The 18,567-nt window shown below is 41.5% G+C and overlaps 1 protein-coding gene across 1 annotated transcript in view; it reads left to right on the forward strand.

Annotated features, from left to right (window-relative positions):
- Positions 1-4,720: 4,720 nt before the first annotated feature.
- LOC124607186 (probable endochitinase) overlaps positions 4,721-18,567 on the forward strand; it is a 39,305-nt gene continuing 25,458 nt past the window's right edge. The window contains exon 1 of the mRNA XM_047139406.1: positions 4,721-4,805. Coding sequence (XP_046995362.1) covers positions 4,773-4,805 — 33 coding nt within the window. The 5' untranslated portion in view covers positions 4,721-4,772. The remainder of the gene's footprint in view (positions 4,806-18,567) is intronic.

Raw genomic sequence — 18,567 nt, forward strand, 5'->3', positions numbered from 1 at the left:
TGCTGTTACCTCTGCAATTGATTCATAGCATGTACTATGTAGATCAACTGAAGAATATGATACTAGTACTAGCACTAGCGAAAACAAAACAAAACAAAACATGTGAAACTGGCATTCTGTATCTCACATGACCTCTGAAGGCTGTATCCTATTCTTCAGTTGACCTATATAGCTCAGCTGAAGTAAAGGATACAAATTTTACGTTAGTGTTTTTTTCATCTTCACTAGTACTAGTCTACGTAGGTCAACTGAAGTACAGGATACAAATCATATGTTTTTTATGTATGAAGTCTTCATGGGTTGTCAGCTGGCTGATTTTCCTGATTGCAGGCTCCCAGGCTGTGCTGAGATGGTAGCCACTCTCACAGTTGATTAGGTTGTCATGTAACCATATTTCTATTTACTCTTTGGTTACTGAGTTCCAAAATCCATTTGTACTTCATATTTTCTTTGTGTCCTCAAAATCGAAGGTGTGCTTCTCATCAATACCATGTTCTGCCACAGCAGATTTATTGGTCTAACCCAAGTGTACATGCCTGATGTGTTCATTATGGCGCTGTGAGATATCAGCCTATGACTGATGATATACTGACACTTTGTATGTAGATAATGGAAATGCATTCCATCGAAACGCTACAAGATGATGATGACGCTACTCGGCTGACAACCTGTGAAGACTTCATATATGAAATTCGCCGAGAAAGCATGCACTCACATAAAATCTTATGTTTGTCACTTCTTTGCCTATGCTAGTACTAGTATCCTTTTCTTCAGTTGATTCTAGTACAAGTGAAGGCAAAAAAACTGACATAAGTAAAATTTGTGTGTATGTCAACTGAGGCAATTGATCAGTGTTACGTATGTTTTTTTTTCTTTCACTGGCATTAATGTCCTGTCCTTCAGTTGACCTATATAGGCCCACGAAAGAAAGGGATACTTGTTTTCTGTGAAGCATGGGAAAAACAATTGCTTTTGCACCTCTGTATGCAATATAATTAGTCTAATCTTTTCCTCATGAAAACCTACAGGACCAATTATACGGCACTGTAGAGTATTCCTGGATTCCTCAGTCAAAGCTTGTTCTTGAAACTTATTAAGAAAGCTTATACACATTCGCACAGACAAAGGTCAATGGCCGGGTAGGCTTTAACTATATAAGAAGATAGTAACTGTTCTTGAAAGAACAGATGCTATTGATGACTGTGCAACTTCTCTAGAATAAATGCTAATTAACTGAAACCCTAAGCTGCCAACAGGTGTTGTTGATGTACCTCAATGGGGACAGCTGACAATGTGTGACCCGACTGGGACTCGAACCCTGAATCTCCTGCTTACATGGTAGATGCTCCATCCATCTGAGCCACCAAGGACGCAGATGAATAGCGCGACTGCAGGGACTTATCCCTTGCATGCCTCCCATGAGACCCACATTCCCAGCTGTCCACAACCTGCATACGAAATGTTCCTAATAGATATTTTGCCCATCCACTCATTACCGGCACACACTAAGGTGACGGTTCCCGTAAGAGTTCAGGCAACCTGTACGCATTGATGGTCTCACAGGAGACATGCAAGGGATAAGTCCCTGCAGGCATGCTATTCATCTGTGTCCTCAGTGGCTCAGATGGATAGAGCACCTGCCATGTAAGCAGGAGATCCCAGGTTCGAGTCTCAGTCGGGGCAAACATTTTCAGCAGAGAGAAGCAATAAGTGAAAATGTGCACCAATGCAAGGGATCAAACCTGGGTCTACTGCTAATTAGGCATATGCACTAACCATTACACCACCCTGGCACTGTGGCTTTGCACAACTGCATGGACTATCTTAGCATGCCTCCCTCCTCAATCCAAATTGCCATTCACACCTCAGCCCACTAGATATTTCCCATAAACTTGAACAGAAATACCAAGTGGGCTGAGGGTTTAATGGGAATTTGGACTGTGGAGGTAGATGTGCTAGGCTACTCTGTTTGGTTGCGCAAAGCCACTGTACCAGAATGGCATAGTGATTAGTGCATCTGCAAACTGGGTGAGAGGTCCAGGTCCAAATTCTAGGCTTTGTACAAATTTTCATTCATCACTTCAGTCTGCATATGTACATCATAGATGCCTGAGTCTGGAAAAGATCTCTGGAACTATATACTTTAATTTGAAATCTTTAGGCATCACTACTATTGGGAAGAATTTGTTTTAGTTTACATTTGATGACATCTGTCTGTTTTCGTTTAACTCACAGACTGTTAATGTAATGGATATCATTTGTGTCACAATTGTTTCCTGTTGCTTTCACTAGGATCGTATGTCAAGATGTATACTGCATGGCAGAAATGTCTATTGGCTTAGTTTTTTGAGCGGGCAGTTGAATGTGGCATTCAGAATCAAGAGAAGAGCACAGCAGCATCTTCTTACCCCAGGAGTCATTGGTGAGTGTCCGAGTGTGAGCCACTATGAAAAGGAACTATGTTTTACGGGCAGTGAGGAAGGAAACTATGTTTCATTTAGTAAGTTATATGAAACAATTTGTGTGTAAATGAAGGAACATTTACAGTAGAGAATTACCAAATGAGGTAGTGCAGCTATCAACACACTGACATCATATTCAGAAGAGTGAAGCTGCTCTGTCCAGCCATCCTGATTTGAGTTTTCCATGGTTTTCATGGATCACTAAAGCTGAACACCTGCTCTGTACCCATAGGTTACCAGTCCAATCCTCTTAAAGCATGTTATATGTGCTGTGTTTTATATATTGATTGACACTGTCTTACCTTGACAAAGCCTATATCATTGTGAGATGATCCTTGAATATATAAAGGCAAGTAAATAATAACACTCCAGATCATATGTGTTATTGTGCCTGACTTTTTATATCAGACATTACTATTATGTTGTATTATTTATATAGCATGCTTTCAACTCTTGTCTGATGACAGTAATTATAAATAATTGAAGTCCTATTTTTCCTATTCTTCAATATTTTGATCTCAAATGTTTATCATGCTTCTTCCTTTGTACCTTCAAATTCAGTTGTCTAAAAGTATACTAGTTTCAACATCTCAATAAAATACTGAAGAAGGAATAAGAAGTTTAATTGAGCTGGTTTGAAAACATATTTTCCCTGTTATTTCTATTAATTTTCTGTCATCAACCTGAATCAGGATTACATGGCATTTTTATTTCATTCAGTGTCAGACTTACTGCAGTTTTGTTGTTGGCCAATGTAACCACACAAACTGTTTAAAACCAGTGATATAACCCTCTCACTATAAGGAACTGTCGAGATTACGAGGTTCTGTCCTTCATTGATTTCATACAAATTAGTTACCTTTGCTTAGTTTTATGTTGAAAGGATAAACATTTTTGAAATATAAATTTGAAGGATATAAGATATAAAGGAGGATATAAGATGAACATCAACAAAAGCAAAACAAGGATAATGGAATGTAGTCTAATTAAGTCGGGTGATGCTGAGGGAATTAGATTAGGAAATGAGGCACTTAAAGTAGTAAAGGAGTTTCGCTATTTGGGGAGCAAAATAACTGATGATGGTCGAAGTAGAGAGGATATAAAATGTAGACTGGCAATGGCAAGGAAAGCGTTTCTGAAGAAGAGAAATTTGTTAACATCCAGTATTGATTTAAGTGTCAGGAAGTCATTTCTGAAAGTATTCGTATGGAGTGTAGCTATGTATGGAAGTGAAACATGGACGATAAATAGTTTGGACAAGAAGAGAATAGAAGCTTTCGAAATGTGGTGCTACAGAAGAATGCTGAAGATTAGATGGGTAGATCACATAACTAATGAGGAAGTATTGAATAGGATTGGGGAGAAGAGAAGTTTGTGGCACAACTTGACCAGAAGAAGGGATCGGTTGGTAGGACATGTTCTGAGGCATCAAGGGATCACCAATTTAGTATTGGAGGGCAGCGTGGAGGGTAAAAATCGTAGAGGGAGACCAAGAGATGAATACACTAAGCAGATTCAGAAGGATGTAGGTTGCAGTAGGTACTGGGAGATGAAAAAGCTTGCACAGGATAGAGTAGCATGGAGAGCTGCATCAAACCAGTCTCAGTACTGAAGACCACAACAACAAAATTTGAAGTTTTATAAAGTTAGTTTTTCATACATTATTTGCACTTACATTTATACTGAAAGTGATATGATCTACGAAGGAAAAAGAATGCTTCTAATATAAAAAAGAAATAACACATATGCTACACTTTTTGTAAAATAAGTTTCAATGAAAACAGAATGGACATTAAATCTTACAGGTTGTATTACAGACAAGAATTAATAATTAGGATCATATTTCTGAAAGTTGTAACACCTGTTTTATCCTCCTTTTGAATAATGATCAAGAAGAATTATATATTTTCATTCTTTGCCTACACTGACACTTCTTGCTGTCCTCAAATAATGGAAACAATTTGCTGATAGTATTGCTTATAGATAATGCCTTGTCATGCAATCTTATTTTGCATTCACAGCTGTATATTTCCTTATTCTGGGGCATCATGAAATATTTATGTTCATCATATATTCATCACATTATGTAACTGGATTTCCTGACTAAACACTTCTTATCTGTATGTATGAGTATGAGTATGTGTGTGTGTGTGTGTGTGTGTGTGTGTGTGTGTGTGTGTGTGTGTGAGACAGAGAGAGTGTGTCCTCAATTTGCAAAAAAGTATGAGAGGGGCTATTTATTCACTCAGTAGTCTATCAGATGTTTTGTGTGCAGCTGTAGTGTGAAATAGGACCAGCTTGTTTTCCAATATGCAGTGCCTGTTTTGGACAGTTGTTTCTTTGGTAATTACTATCAAGTATTAGCTTATTTGAAAGTCATTTACACTCTTTCATTCCCCTGTAACTCAGTAGTTTCACACATGTAATGAAAAGAGTATCTCGTTAATGCAATAAATACATTGTGTCCCTGTTAACACCTCTAACTAAAACAGGTTTAATCACTTAATTTGCATACAATTCCAAATAACTTAAAGATTAATATGATGGTTTGTACAGTTTCACTTCCTGCTGCTTTAATGACCCATCTAGTGCGGAAATACAGGTATAGTAAATAAAGCATACTTAAAAAAACGAACATGACACAAAGAACTTCAGCAAGTCTCTGACATCCACCAAGAAATTGGATATATCATACAAATTCAAAAGAAATAGAAATTAGTAGATGATTATCTGTGCTTTCTACAATGGATTGGAGATTTCTATTAACTTCATGACAAGTAGCAGTTATAATTGTTTACATGTCTTTGTTTCATTAACTCACAGATAAATGCTATTGTAATAGAAATGTAAATGTACTCATGTACATAGTTAGCTAACAATATGAGGTGAAAAATGTCCATAGAATGTGACTGACGAAGAAGCAGAAGTAGCAGCATTCTAGATATTTTCCTGTGTCAAGTATAACCTGAGTGAACACAACACCTACAGCAGTTTATCAGTAATTATTAATGCAATTCTAAAAGAGTTCAACTTTGTGAAAATATTTCTTGATATATTCAATATCCCTGGAGGTTCTCCTTCACTCTGAGATCTACAGAATTAATAAACTAATAATGTACACAGAAGCACTGTAAATATTTTTCTGTCATTTATTCTACGTCACATTGTGTAGTTTCTTCATATTTCATATTACCTGTTCCCTTCACAGTTCAGTTTTGCCCACACATACAGCCTTATTGTTGTCACTGCCTAACAGTCATCCATATTTTTTCTGTTGCTTTATCTCTCATGGTGTCTTTCTTACTGTGGATGTGTAACATGTGTAGAGTCAACTTCTAATTTTCCTCTTCTCTTTCTAGTATTAAGTTTGCTAACTGATTAGAAGGGCAGTGATAATTTTAACAAAAAGGCAGGGGGATGGGGGGGGGGCACCTTAAAATCAGGTCATAACCTTTATTTACCTAAGAAAATGTAGTGTGTAAACAACTTGTCTCCAACAAACTAAATTTAGACATAACTGATGATAGATTAAATGAGAACACAATGTCTAAAAACACCATTTTTAGGTTGGGTAAGACAACTGGTATGCTCCTATGAAGTTCTAGCCTCAACAATATAAAGAAATGCGTAGACTGCTACTCACCATAAAGATTGAATTGCAAACAAGCACAACAAAAATACTGTTAAACACTACAGCTTTCAGCAAAAGCCTTCTCCAGTAAATAAAGCACACAAACATTCACTCAAATAAGCACCCCAGGTCCCTTACTACGAACCCCAACCTTTCAGGAGAGTAAATGACAGCCATACACAGTTCAGAAACAGATCCTGACCTAATTATTCTCCCTGCAGACAAAGGCTCCATCACTGTATGGTGAGTCACAGAGACTACTTGGCAGCAGGCCTCTGCCAGTTGTCTGACTCATCCACCTATAAACTCTGCCTTAGTGATTCTATCCTAGAGTCCAACAAAATCTTCAGTCCCTTATTAAAGTCTGAGGCTCTTCCCTGAACCTCTTCCCTGAATTCATTTCCCTCTACATCTCTATGACACCTGCACACCCAACTTCTACATACTCCCCAAAATTCAGGCAAACTCAACCACCATTATAGCTGGTTATTGTTCCTGCATTGAAACGATTTTGGCCTTCATTGACGAACACCTCCAACAGATTGTCTATAATCTATCTTCCCACATCAGAGATACCAGCCATTTTCTTCATTGACTCTCCACCATTTCCACTCCTTTTCCTCCTGGTTCCCTACTGGTTACTGTCAATGCCACTTCCCTGAACAGCAACATCCCTCATGTTCATGGTCTTGATACAACTGAACACTACCTTTTCCAATGTCCTTCAGTCTCTAAACCCAACCATATAACTTTATCCTAGAACATAACTTCTTCTCCTCAGAAGGGAAGATATACAAACAAATCCTTGACACTGCCATGGGCAACCGCATGGGACCCTCCTATGCCAACCTGTTTATGGGCCATCTAGGGAAAACCTGCCTCCTAAAACCCCAAATCACTGGTCTGGTTCAGTTTCATTGATGGTATCATCATGGTCTGGACTCATGGCCAAGACACCCTACCCTCATTCTTTCACAACCTCAACACCTTCTCTCCCATCCGCTTCACATGGTTTTCCTGCCCTCCTTCCAAGATGTTGGCTTCCTCCTCTCTGATGGCTCCATCCACACCTCTGTCCACACCAACTACCCACAGTATCTGCATTTTGACAGCTTCCATCCCTTCAATACCAAAAAATTCCTCCCACACAGCCATGCCACATGGGGATGGCATATGTACAGTAACAAGAACTCTGTTTCCCAGCATGCTGAAGGTCTCACCAAGGCCTTCTCAGAAAGGCACTATCAAACAGATCTTGTATGCAAACAGATTTCCAGGGCCATTTCCCTACACACCCCAAACCCTCCAACCACCCTCAAGAGCCAGCTACAAAAGAGTGCCCCCTTTGTCACCCAATACCAACCCAGACTGGAACAACTGAACCACACCAATCATTAGGACTTTGATTATCTATCATTATGCCTTGAAATGAGGAATATCGTACTCGAGATCATTTCCACCTCTCCTAAAGTGGTGTCCCATCATCCACCCAACCTCCACAACACCCCATTCCATCCCTGTGTTACTCACAATCCCAACCCCCTTGCCACAAGGATCCCAGGTACAAGACCTGCCCTATCCGCCCACCCAGCACTTCCTATTCCAGTCCTGTCACAGGCTTTTTGTACTCCATCAAAGGTCAGGCCACCTGTGAATGCAGCCCTGTTGTATACCAGCTCTGCTGCAACCATTCCACAGCCTTTTATATTGGTATGGCTACCAGCCAATTGCCCACTAGGATGAATGCCATCACTGAACTGTGACCGAGAGCAAAGTAGGCCACCCTGTTGCACAACACACAGCTGAACATAATGCGGTTTATTTGAATGGCTGTTTCACAACCCAGACCATCTGAATCCTACCCTCCACCACCAGCTTTTCTGAGCTGTGCAAATGGGAGTTATCCTTACAACACATTCTCCGCTCCCAAAATTATTCCAGCCTCAACCTATGGTAACCCACTTTCCCACATCGTCCAATAACAGTTTGCCGCCATTTGTCCCTCCTTCCTTTTCACATTCCCCAGCCCTCTTTGTGTGTCTCACTCTGGCAATGTATCCACTTGTCCTTTTCCTTCCCTGTTTCTCTCCTTTTCCACTCCCCACTGTTTCTCCACAGCCCACCTCCCAAAGCTGTGCCTGGCAGTCTCTAGTCCATGTATGACCCACCAGACAGTGTTCTACTCTCCCCCACCCATATTCTGCTATCCATCCCCATTCCCCAGCCCACTTCAGACTGCTGATCATGTGACAGTCGTGTTCCAGTTGGAGCTGGTGGTGGTAGTGGCCATGTGTCAGTGAAATGTGCTTTCTTATGTGAAAGTGTGTGTCTTTTCTTTGCTGAAGAAGGCTTTGGCTAAAAGCTATAATGCGTAACAATGTTGTTTTTTTTTGTGCCTTTCTGCAACTCAATGGTCATTTTATGGTGAGCAGTAATCTACCTTTTTCAAAAATATTGTGATAATGATAGATTGCCACTCATCATATAACAGGAATGCTGAGTCAAAGGCAGGCACGACAAAAACGCTATTAAACACATAAGCTTTGGGCCAGAAGGCCTTCTCCAAAGTGGACAAAACACACACACACACACACACACACACACACACACACACACACACACACACACTCAAAACACAACTCACACACACATAATTGCAGTCTCAGACAACTGTAGCCACACTGCAAGCAGCAGCACCAGTGCATGATGGAAGTGGCAAGTGGGCAGTGGTAAGAACGAGGCTGGGGCATGGAGGGGGAGGGATAGTAGGATAGATGTGGCGGACAGTGCAGTGCTGCTGGGGAGTGCCTAGAGGCGAGGTGGAGAGAGGGTAGGGCAGCTATGAGCCGTTGGGAGTTTAGGCGGAGGGCAGGAGAGAGATTTTTGGGGGGTAATGGGAAAGGAGAGAAGTAAAAATGCTGAGTGTGATGGTGGAATGAGGGCTGTATAGTGCTGGAATGGGAACAGGTAGGCTAGATAGGTGAGGACAATGACTAACAAAGGTCGAGGCAAGGAGGGTTACGGGAACGTAGAATATATTGCATGGAAAGGTCCCACCTATGCATTTTGGAAAAGCTGGTGTTGGTGGGAAGGATCCATATGACACAGGTTGTGAAGCAGTCATTGAAATGAATGATGCCATATTTGGCAGTGTGCTCAGCAACTGGGTGGTCCACTTGTTTCTTGGCCACAGTTCGTTGATGCTCATTCATGTGGACAGACAGCTTGCTGATTGTCATGCTCACATAGAATGCAGCACAGTGGTTGCAGCTTAGCTTGTAGATCACATGACTAGCTTCACAGGTAGCCCTACCTTTGATGGGACAGGTGATATTTGTGACCGGACTGGAGTAGGTGGTGGTGGGAGGATATATGTGATAGGTCTTGCACCTAGGCCTATTACAGGGGTATGAGCCATGAGGTAAGGGGTTGGGAGCAGGGGTTGTGTAGAGATGGATGAGTACATTGTGTACGTTTCCTGGACAGTGAAATACCATTGTTGGGGGGGGGCTGGGGGGGGGGGGGGGAGGGAGAAGGATACTGGACAGGACATTTCTCATTTCAGGACATGACGAGAGGTAGTTGAAACCCTGGCAGAGAATGTAATTCAGTTGCTCCAGTCCTGGGTGTTACTGAGTTACAAGGGGAATGGTCTGAGACTGGATGGTGGTGCTTTGGGAGGTGCTGGGAGACTGAAAAGATAAGTCACAAGAGGTTTGTTGTTGTACAAGCTTGGGAGGATAATTAAGGTCTGGTGAAAGTTCCAGTGAGCCCCTCAGTATATTTTGAGAGGGACGGCTTGTCACTGCAAAAGCAGTGATCACGGGTGGCTAGGCTGTATGGAGGGGACTTCTTGGTATGGAATATGTGGCAGTCGTTAAAGTGTAGGTATTTCTGGTGTTTCCTAGGTTTGATATGGACGGAGCTACTGAGAGCCATTTTTCAAGTGGTGGTCAACATCTAGGAAGGTGGCTTGTTGGGTTGAGTAGGACCAGGTGAAGCAAATGGGGGAAAAGTTGTTGAGGTTCTGGAGGAATGAGGATAGGGTGCCCTCATCTTCAATTCAGATTTCAAAGATGTCATTAATGAATCTGAACCAGGTGAGTGGTTCAGGATTCTGGATGTATAGGAAGGATTCCTCTAGATGGCCCATGAATAGGTTGGCATAGTATGGTGCCATGTGGGTCCCCATAGCCATACCTGGGATTTGTTTGTAGATAATGCCTTCAAAGTATAAGTAATTGTGGGTGAGGATATAGTTAATCATGGCTATTAGGAAGGAGCTTGTCTGTTTGGAATCTGTTGGGCACTGGGGAAGGTAGTGTTCAATAGTGATAAGGCCATGGCCATCATGGATGTTGATTAAAGGTAGGTGGCATCAATAGTGATGAGCAGGGCACTGTTTAGTAAAGGGACAGGAACTGTGGAGAGTCAGTGGAGGAAATGGTTGGTATCTTATATATAGGAGAGTAGGTTCCGAGTAATAGGTTGAAGGTGTTGATCTACTAGAGCAGAGATTCTCTCAGTAGGGGTACAGTAACCGGCCACAATGGGGAGCGTCCTGGATAGTTGGGTTTACGGACTTTAGGAGGCATGTAGAAGGTAGGAGTGCGGGGAGTGGTAGGAGTGGGCAGAGAGGTGGACTCCGGGTAGATGTTCTGGGATGGGCCTATGATCTGGGGAGTGACTCGAGATCCTGCTGGGTTTCTGGAATGGGGCCACTGTGACGTTTGTGGGTGGATGTATCTGACACCTGGTGGAGTCCTTCTGCCAGGTAATCCTTGTGGTTCAAAACAACATTGGTGGAGCCTATGTCTGCATGTGGGATTATAAGGCACAATCAATTTTTAGATGGTGGAATGTGAATCTTTTTGTGGATGTAAGGTTAGTTTGCATGGTCAGGGAGTTGGTGGCAGTGACAGTGGATCACAGTTGGATTCATGAGTGAGCTCAGTTAGGCAGGGTTCAATATTGATCTTTGGTTGAGTCTGGTTGGTGGGTTGGTGGTGAAAAAGTCTTTCTACTGTAGCAACCAGGAGAAGGAGAGAAGGTCTTTAACAAGTCATGGTTGAATTTGGGAGTGGAGCAAAAGGTAAGGCCTTTGGAAAAGACTGATGTTTCTGTGGGGCTAAGGCTTCTGTAGGAAAGGTTCATGACAGTGTTTAGGGTCTGTTTAGGTTCTGGATTCTGTGTGGTGGTGGGAGTTTTGGAGGGAGGAGTAAATTTAGTAGGTCAATGAGAAAGGTTTGTCAGCTATGAGGGGACAGGGAGGAGGTTTGGAGGTTGTTGCAGAGGTGGTGGACAGTGGTACTCCAAGGTGGAGTAGGAAGTGAGCAGGGTGGAGAGCTTTTTGAGATGGCATTGTGCATGTTGCTCTAGTTCATAGAGGGCAAGAGTTTCAATGTGTGTTAGGGGTTCCAGGAATTAAGATTGCATAGCAGGAGAATTTTGCAGAGGGAGAGAAGGTACTGCAAGGAGATTTGGGCTTGGTTGATATGGTTTTGCAGGACTATGTTGGTGAGTGCTAAGTATTGGCAAAATCTGAACAGATGGAGGTCATTGTGGAAGGAGGGGTGGCAGCTGAGGATAGTTAATTTGATGGTAAGGCCATTTGGGGGGGGGGGGATTTCATGAGCCAAGCAACAACACAGGAACAGTATGTGTGACTGGGTTCTGTCTAGGGATAAGGAAACTTTTCTGTATTGATACAGTTACATTCCATCCTGGATTTTCCATTGTTTGATTTTTCCCTAATACTGTTAATGTTCCAACCTCGAGTTTCCATTGTTTAAGATCTAGTCTCATTCATACAGTTATTTGAAGTTTCAAACATTTACTCCATAACAAGCAGCTGTTTGAATTAGTTCCCCGTTTTGAAATGAGAAATATCAAAGTTGTCTTTATAATAATCCATCTCACAAGTGAACACTACATTCAACAGCGGTCAGATTTGGTGTGGTTAAATTGAATGTTATTCTATTCTAAATTATTACATTGTGTGTAGCCTTGCCTTTGATGAGATAGGTGGTGTTAGAAATCGGACTGGAGTAGGTGGTGGTAGGAGGATGAGTGGGTCAGCTCTTCCATCTAGGTCTATTATAGTGGTATGAGCCATGAGGTAAAGGATTGGGAGCAGGGGTTGTGTAAGAATGGACGAGTATATTGTATAGGTTCGGTGGTTGGTGGAATACCACGGTAGGAGAGGTGGGAAGGATAGTGGGTACGACATTTCTCATTTCAGGGAATGACGAGAGGTAATCAAAACCCCGGCGGAGAATGTAATTCAGTTGCTCCAGTCCTGGATGGTACTGAGTTACGAGGGAAATGCTCCTCTGTGGCCAGACTGTGGGACTTTGGGAGGTGATAGGAGACTGGAAAGATAAGGCACGAGAGATTTGTTTTTGTACAAGGATGTGAGGATAATTACGGTCAGTGAAGGCTTCAGTGAGACCGTCGGTATATTTAGAGAGGGACTGCTCATCACAGCAGATGTGATGACCGTGGGTGGTTAGGTGTTATGGAAGGGACTTCTTGGTATGGAATGGGTGGCAGCTGTCAAAGTGGAGGTATTGCTGGTGGTTAGTAGGTTTGATATGGACCATCCTATGCTAACCTATTCATGGGCCATCTGTGCAGATGTTAGCCCAGGCTGTCACTTGTACCTTGAGTCCCATCACTTCACCAGGTGTCACATGCTGCCAGGTGATGTGCTGCCTGTGGCAACAGGCTGATAGCCTACCTTAGCAGCTTCATGCAGCTAAGTACTGCTTTTGCTGCTCTGAGCACCTTCATGACTGTTGAAGATTAAGCTTTTCATTGTGTTGTCTAACTCCAGCCTCTACTGAGTTACTCACCCATATTTGTAAAACCCAAGTCACATTGTGTACTAAGTGTGAACTCAAAATTTACCCCCCCCCCCCCCCCCACCAACGTTTTAGACTTTTCCCCCAACAGAATTTCATCAGGTGTACATCAAGAGGATTCGTGCACTAATGAGCTCATTATATTTTCAAAATCAGCTACATTCAGGGTGACAATTATTGAACTATATGAAAAAAATATAAATTAGTTGCAAACTACAGCTTGCACACTTAATTCAGCATGTAAATGTCACTACAGATATTCAGATTTAGGTTATGAAATGTTCGATATGCCTGCCGTCCTTGGCAATGATGTGGTGCAGACAAATAGCAAAACTCTGCATGACCTGCTGAAGTGTCGGAACATTGATGCTGCCGATGAGCTCAGCAATGGTTTTGGGGCTATTGCTGTACACCTTGTCTTTAATACAGCACCACAAAAAGGAGTCACATCTGTTCAGGTGTGGAGAATATAGCGGCCAATTGAACCCCGTGCCAGTGGCACCCCAGTGAGTACCCTAGAGCCAGAATGCAGCCCCCAAGGTGCTCCTCCAGGACATCAAACACTCTCCTGCTTCAATGGGGTCAATCTCCATCTTGCATGAACCACATCTTGTTGAAATCAGGGTCACTTTGGATAATGGGTATGAAATTATCTTCCAAAACCTTCACTTGTACATTCAGTAGTCACCGTACCATCAAGGAATATCACACGCATTATTCTGCAGCTAGATATGGCACACCACACAGTCACCTATTGAGGCTGAAGAGACTTTTTGATCATGAAACGTGGATCCTCAGACCCCCAAACATGCCAATTTTGCGTATTGACAAACCCATCCAAATAAAAGTGAGCTTCATCGCTAAACCAAACCCTATTCACATCAAAGCCCAATTCTGTTTACAATATTGTTGGTGAAACACAACCACTATTCCATGGCCCTGGTGCTTAATGGCTGAGGGTTTGAATTTTGTATGGGAAGTGATGGAGATCTTCAACAACAATGTCGCAGTGTCTCCTGGTTGATTTCCACCTGTTGTGCAGCTTGTCTGATCGATTTCCTGGGGCTGGATTCAAGCAGAGCACGTGTCTTCTCAATGTTTTCAGGCATTTTCACCCTTTTTGGTAAAGACCAACATTGCCACCACTGTCCTCATGAACACTGCCCATTATCTCAAACTTGTGAATCAAATTCTTGATTGTTAGCACACTATGACCAGTTGTCTTCAGCTTGAACTCGGTTACAAACTTCCTTTGAGTCACAGTTGGGCTGTTGTTGTTCCATAGTAGGCCTTCACAACCACTATATACTCAGGCATACCGTACCGTGACATTTTCATGTGCAAATGGCCAACAACAAGGGGTGTGCACATGCGCGTACTAATTCCCATCGTGCCCCGTGGCCATCTGTGCAGTTTAAACATCCTAATGCAAACCGTTCAGAAGTTATGGTGATTTTATTTCATATAGTTCAATACATGTCACCCTGTACTTGACCCACACCTAGTTACTGCCATGTCCATAGATAGATCCATGCGTTCCACTGATTAGCCTAATTGATACATATATTATGCATTATGCAATGATATTAATCTTTGAGTGATAGCTGATAATATGAATAATTTGATCCACTGCTAATATCACTACTCCTATTGCTGCTTCTGCTACAACTGCTATTATTACCACTACTACTACTACTACTACTACAAGAGTAACATGATGCTATTTACATGCCAGTTGAAATTTGTTTCACCATGCATGTGAAGACTATGTGTGCAGCATTACATCACTTATGTCAGTGGTCATGGCTTCCTTACATCATTTTCACATACTGGTACCACATCTCTAAAAATAAATTATAAAGACAGTCAGTGATGCCAGCCTATAACTGAAAGCATTGATGTTATTATGCTATAATTTAATATATATTAATTAATCATGCAGTTTGTGTCATCAGTACAGTAACAGTGTGTGAATGAGCTGAAACATATGACCACCTGCTTAATAACTTGTTTGTGAGTCTTTGGAATCAAACATCTCTGATTCTGTATATCAGTGATCTGGCAGTTTGTTGGTAGGTTTATGGAGATATGTGTCATTAGATGTCTATGCACAGATCACGTAATTCACATAAATAATGGACCACTGACTTGTGTATGCAGTGACAGCACCCATTAGTGACCCAGATGGGTTCTGTAGGATTTAGATCAGGTGAATTTGGTCACTGAGACATCAACATGAGTACACTATAATGCTCCTCCAACCACTGTAGCACTGTTCTGGCTCTGAGACATGAACAATTATACTGATGAAACATGACATCGCTGTCAGGGTAGACACCAAGCATGAAGGGGTGCAGGTGGTTTGCAGCTGGCAGCATGTCTTCAGTTGCCATCACAGGTCCCATGCAAGCACAGCAGAATGTCTCCAACAGCATAATAGTGCTCCCACTAGCCTGCATCAGTTGCGTGGTTCACATTTCGAGCCGCAGTTCACCTCAGTGATGGCGTTTGTGGAGACAACCATTGACCTAGTGTAGCAAAAATGTGATTCACCCAAAGAGCTGACATGTTTTCATTGATCAGTGGTCGAATCCCTATGGTCCCATGCCCACTGCAATTGTAATTGACTATGTCGTTGGGTCAACATGTGAACAAGTAGGGGTGATCTGCTTCAGAGCTCCATGTTCAACAATGCACGATGAACAGTGTGCTAGAAAACACATGTGGATGCACCAACATTATGCTCTTTCAGCAGAGATGCCACAGATCATGATCTGTCCTACTTTACAGAGCACACAAGTCTCCAAACCCCATGTTCTGTGAAGAGTCATGAACATCCTACCATTTAGTACCTACTGGTTGTTTCTCTGTCCTTCTACCCATTTCCTAGATACTCATGACAGTAGCACATGAAAATTCAACCAGCTTAACCATTTTCGAGATATTCATCCACAAGCTTTGCATATAATAATCTGCCCTTTGTCAAAGTCACTTATCTCAAAGGATTTACCCATTTGCAGCCCATATCTTTGCTAGGGCAATCCCCTATCTGTGCCTGCTCTGCTTACATACTTTTGTTACCATGTCATGTGCCTACAATGCCACCAAGCAGCATCCAACATCACAGTGGGCAGTGGTCATAATATTTTGCCTTATCAATGAACATTCCATTTAAGTATATGTGTTTTGTTATACGTAGTATGAAAATTCAGAGGCCACTTCTCTGAGTGCGACATGCAATTAGCATAGAACTGACACAGATTTTCAGTGTGGAACTACCTTTTTCATAAAGAAATTTCCTTTCCTATTAGTACACAGCTGGGCTATCTGCGCTAGGGAGAAGGAAAGTAACATCTTAACGAAGAAGTTATTTAGGTCTCGGTGCATTCTTTGGAAGTATAACTTTGTAACCGCACACGTTAGTAATGGCAAAATTTTTATCTGGGCCTCACCCATTAGTATTACCACGAAATTGTCACATGGCAACTGTGGGTACATTTGTGATTTTGACTCCTGAGCTTTGTAGACTTTCTCTATAGAATCCACTTCTAGTATATATTGCACCCATATTTCCACTCTAGTGCAGTCATTTGTATGTCTCACTGCTTCAATCTTGAGGTCACAGTTCATGATACATAGTAAGGACCTTTTCTTGACAGCAAGTGACAATATTACAGTTCATTATTTGTAATAGAGTCCCTCACAGAATTGAGGACATCATCAAAAAGAATTTACATTCAATTTTTTTCAGTGATTTCCTCTCTCTTATCTCTTGAAAGCTTTAAATGACCTAAGTCTGACTGACAGCTGACATTTGACTTGCAGATTGATACAGTAATTTAAACGAAGTGATGACATCCTTAAACCACTTAAATGCTATTCAAACTACTCATGTATTCTGAGAATAGTGATAAGACTCAAATAAAAGGATGCCCTATGATGAGAACATTGACAAATCCAACAACAAAGTAAAAGCAATGTTGAATTTTATAAAAAGGGGAAGAGGGGAAAACAATGTAATTTACACTAAACACAAGAATGAAATGATAAACTCACGCATGCACACATTCAGTCTCCATTATTACAGTCACTAAAGATGTAAAACCAGTCAGAGGTTTAAAAAATTCCTGTTCATTTGGAATTGATGTAATTCCAGTAACAATAATCAAAAATTGTGCATAGACTATTGCTGAACCACAATCACTTCTGTGACTGTCCTTTCCAGGAAGGTACCTTCCAAGAGTCACTGAAAATCTGAAAAGTAATTCCTATTTCCAATAAAGTTGATATTAAAGACATCAAAAACTATGGGCTTATCACAACTTTATCCTGCTCCTCCAAAGTGTTTGAAAAAGTTGTGCATAAAAAAACTTATGGGCTTCATTGACCAATAAAGTATACTGAGTATATATTAAAACAGGTTTAGAAACAACAGATCTACAAAAACAACTTCATATTACTGCATTAATATGATGTGAGAGCTATTAGATATAGAACAATCCACTACAGACATATTTCTTCATCTATCAAAGCTTTTGATAACAGTGGATCAAAAAATACTTCTAATAAAAATATAGCAGTACAGTATCGGAGTACTTGCAAACAGATGAATTGGATTATTCCCATGTAATCACACACAGAAGGTCAGATTGAAGTACACTTACAAAAAACTCAATTCAGTAACTTGTGATGACTATAAATCCAAGAAAATGAACTTTACACTTTGTGAGACTAAGTACCTTAACTCGCGTAGTTCTATTCCACTGTTTACTTGGTATGTAGCTTGATACTTCATGAACGTATCAAAAAATATGTGTATTGAAATACTGTATTGGTTTTCATCATCACATTAGGAGCAAAACCCACTTTGTTGACCCCAAGTCTTTCAGCCTTCGGCCAGCAGGGGTGGCTGAGCGGTTCTAGGCGCTACAGTCTGGAACCGCATGACTGCTACAGTCGCAGGTTCGAGTTCTACCTCAGGCATGGATGTGTGTGATGTCCTTAGGTTAGTTAGGTTTAAGTAGTTCTAAGTTCTAGGGGACTGATGACCCCAGAAGTTAAATCCCATAGTGCTCAGAGCCATTTGAACCATTTTGAGCCTTCTGGTAAGCAAATACATGTTGTCCTTCGTGTGTACAGTAATGTCAACAGTGGAGCATCTGGCACTAGATAATTCTCATTATGTGTTATCTAGTCACCCACTGACATTTGACTGTGAAGCACAGATTCTGGCAATGACAGAGTGTGTGAGTGAATGTGAAAATATGCACTTGCATTCGACCACACCACTAACAGCTAACTTAACCTCTACCGGTTTGCAGTGGTGTAAAATGTACATGACCTGAGCAATGCATACACGAAGACTTTCTTATAACTGAGTGTTCTCTTTTGCACAGGACTGTAGCCCACTTCATTTGAAGCAGGGTTACTCTCTGACACTCCTCAGCCATTCCTACTGTGTTCCCAATGGATATTCAACCACATCAGTAAATGGAGAGTTATGCACAAATCATGTCGACAGCTTCCATTTGGTCAACCATTTTTCCCTTCACACATGTGTTGTACAACTACCCAATGATCATAGTCACCCCTTCCATGCTGGTCTAGACTG

The sequence above is a fragment of the Schistocerca americana genome, chromosome 3 (genome assembly GCF_021461395.2).
Source record: "Schistocerca americana isolate TAMUIC-IGC-003095 chromosome 3, iqSchAmer2.1, whole genome shotgun sequence".
In the NCBI taxonomy this organism is placed as follows: Eukaryota; Metazoa; Arthropoda; class Insecta; order Orthoptera; family Acrididae; genus Schistocerca; species Schistocerca americana.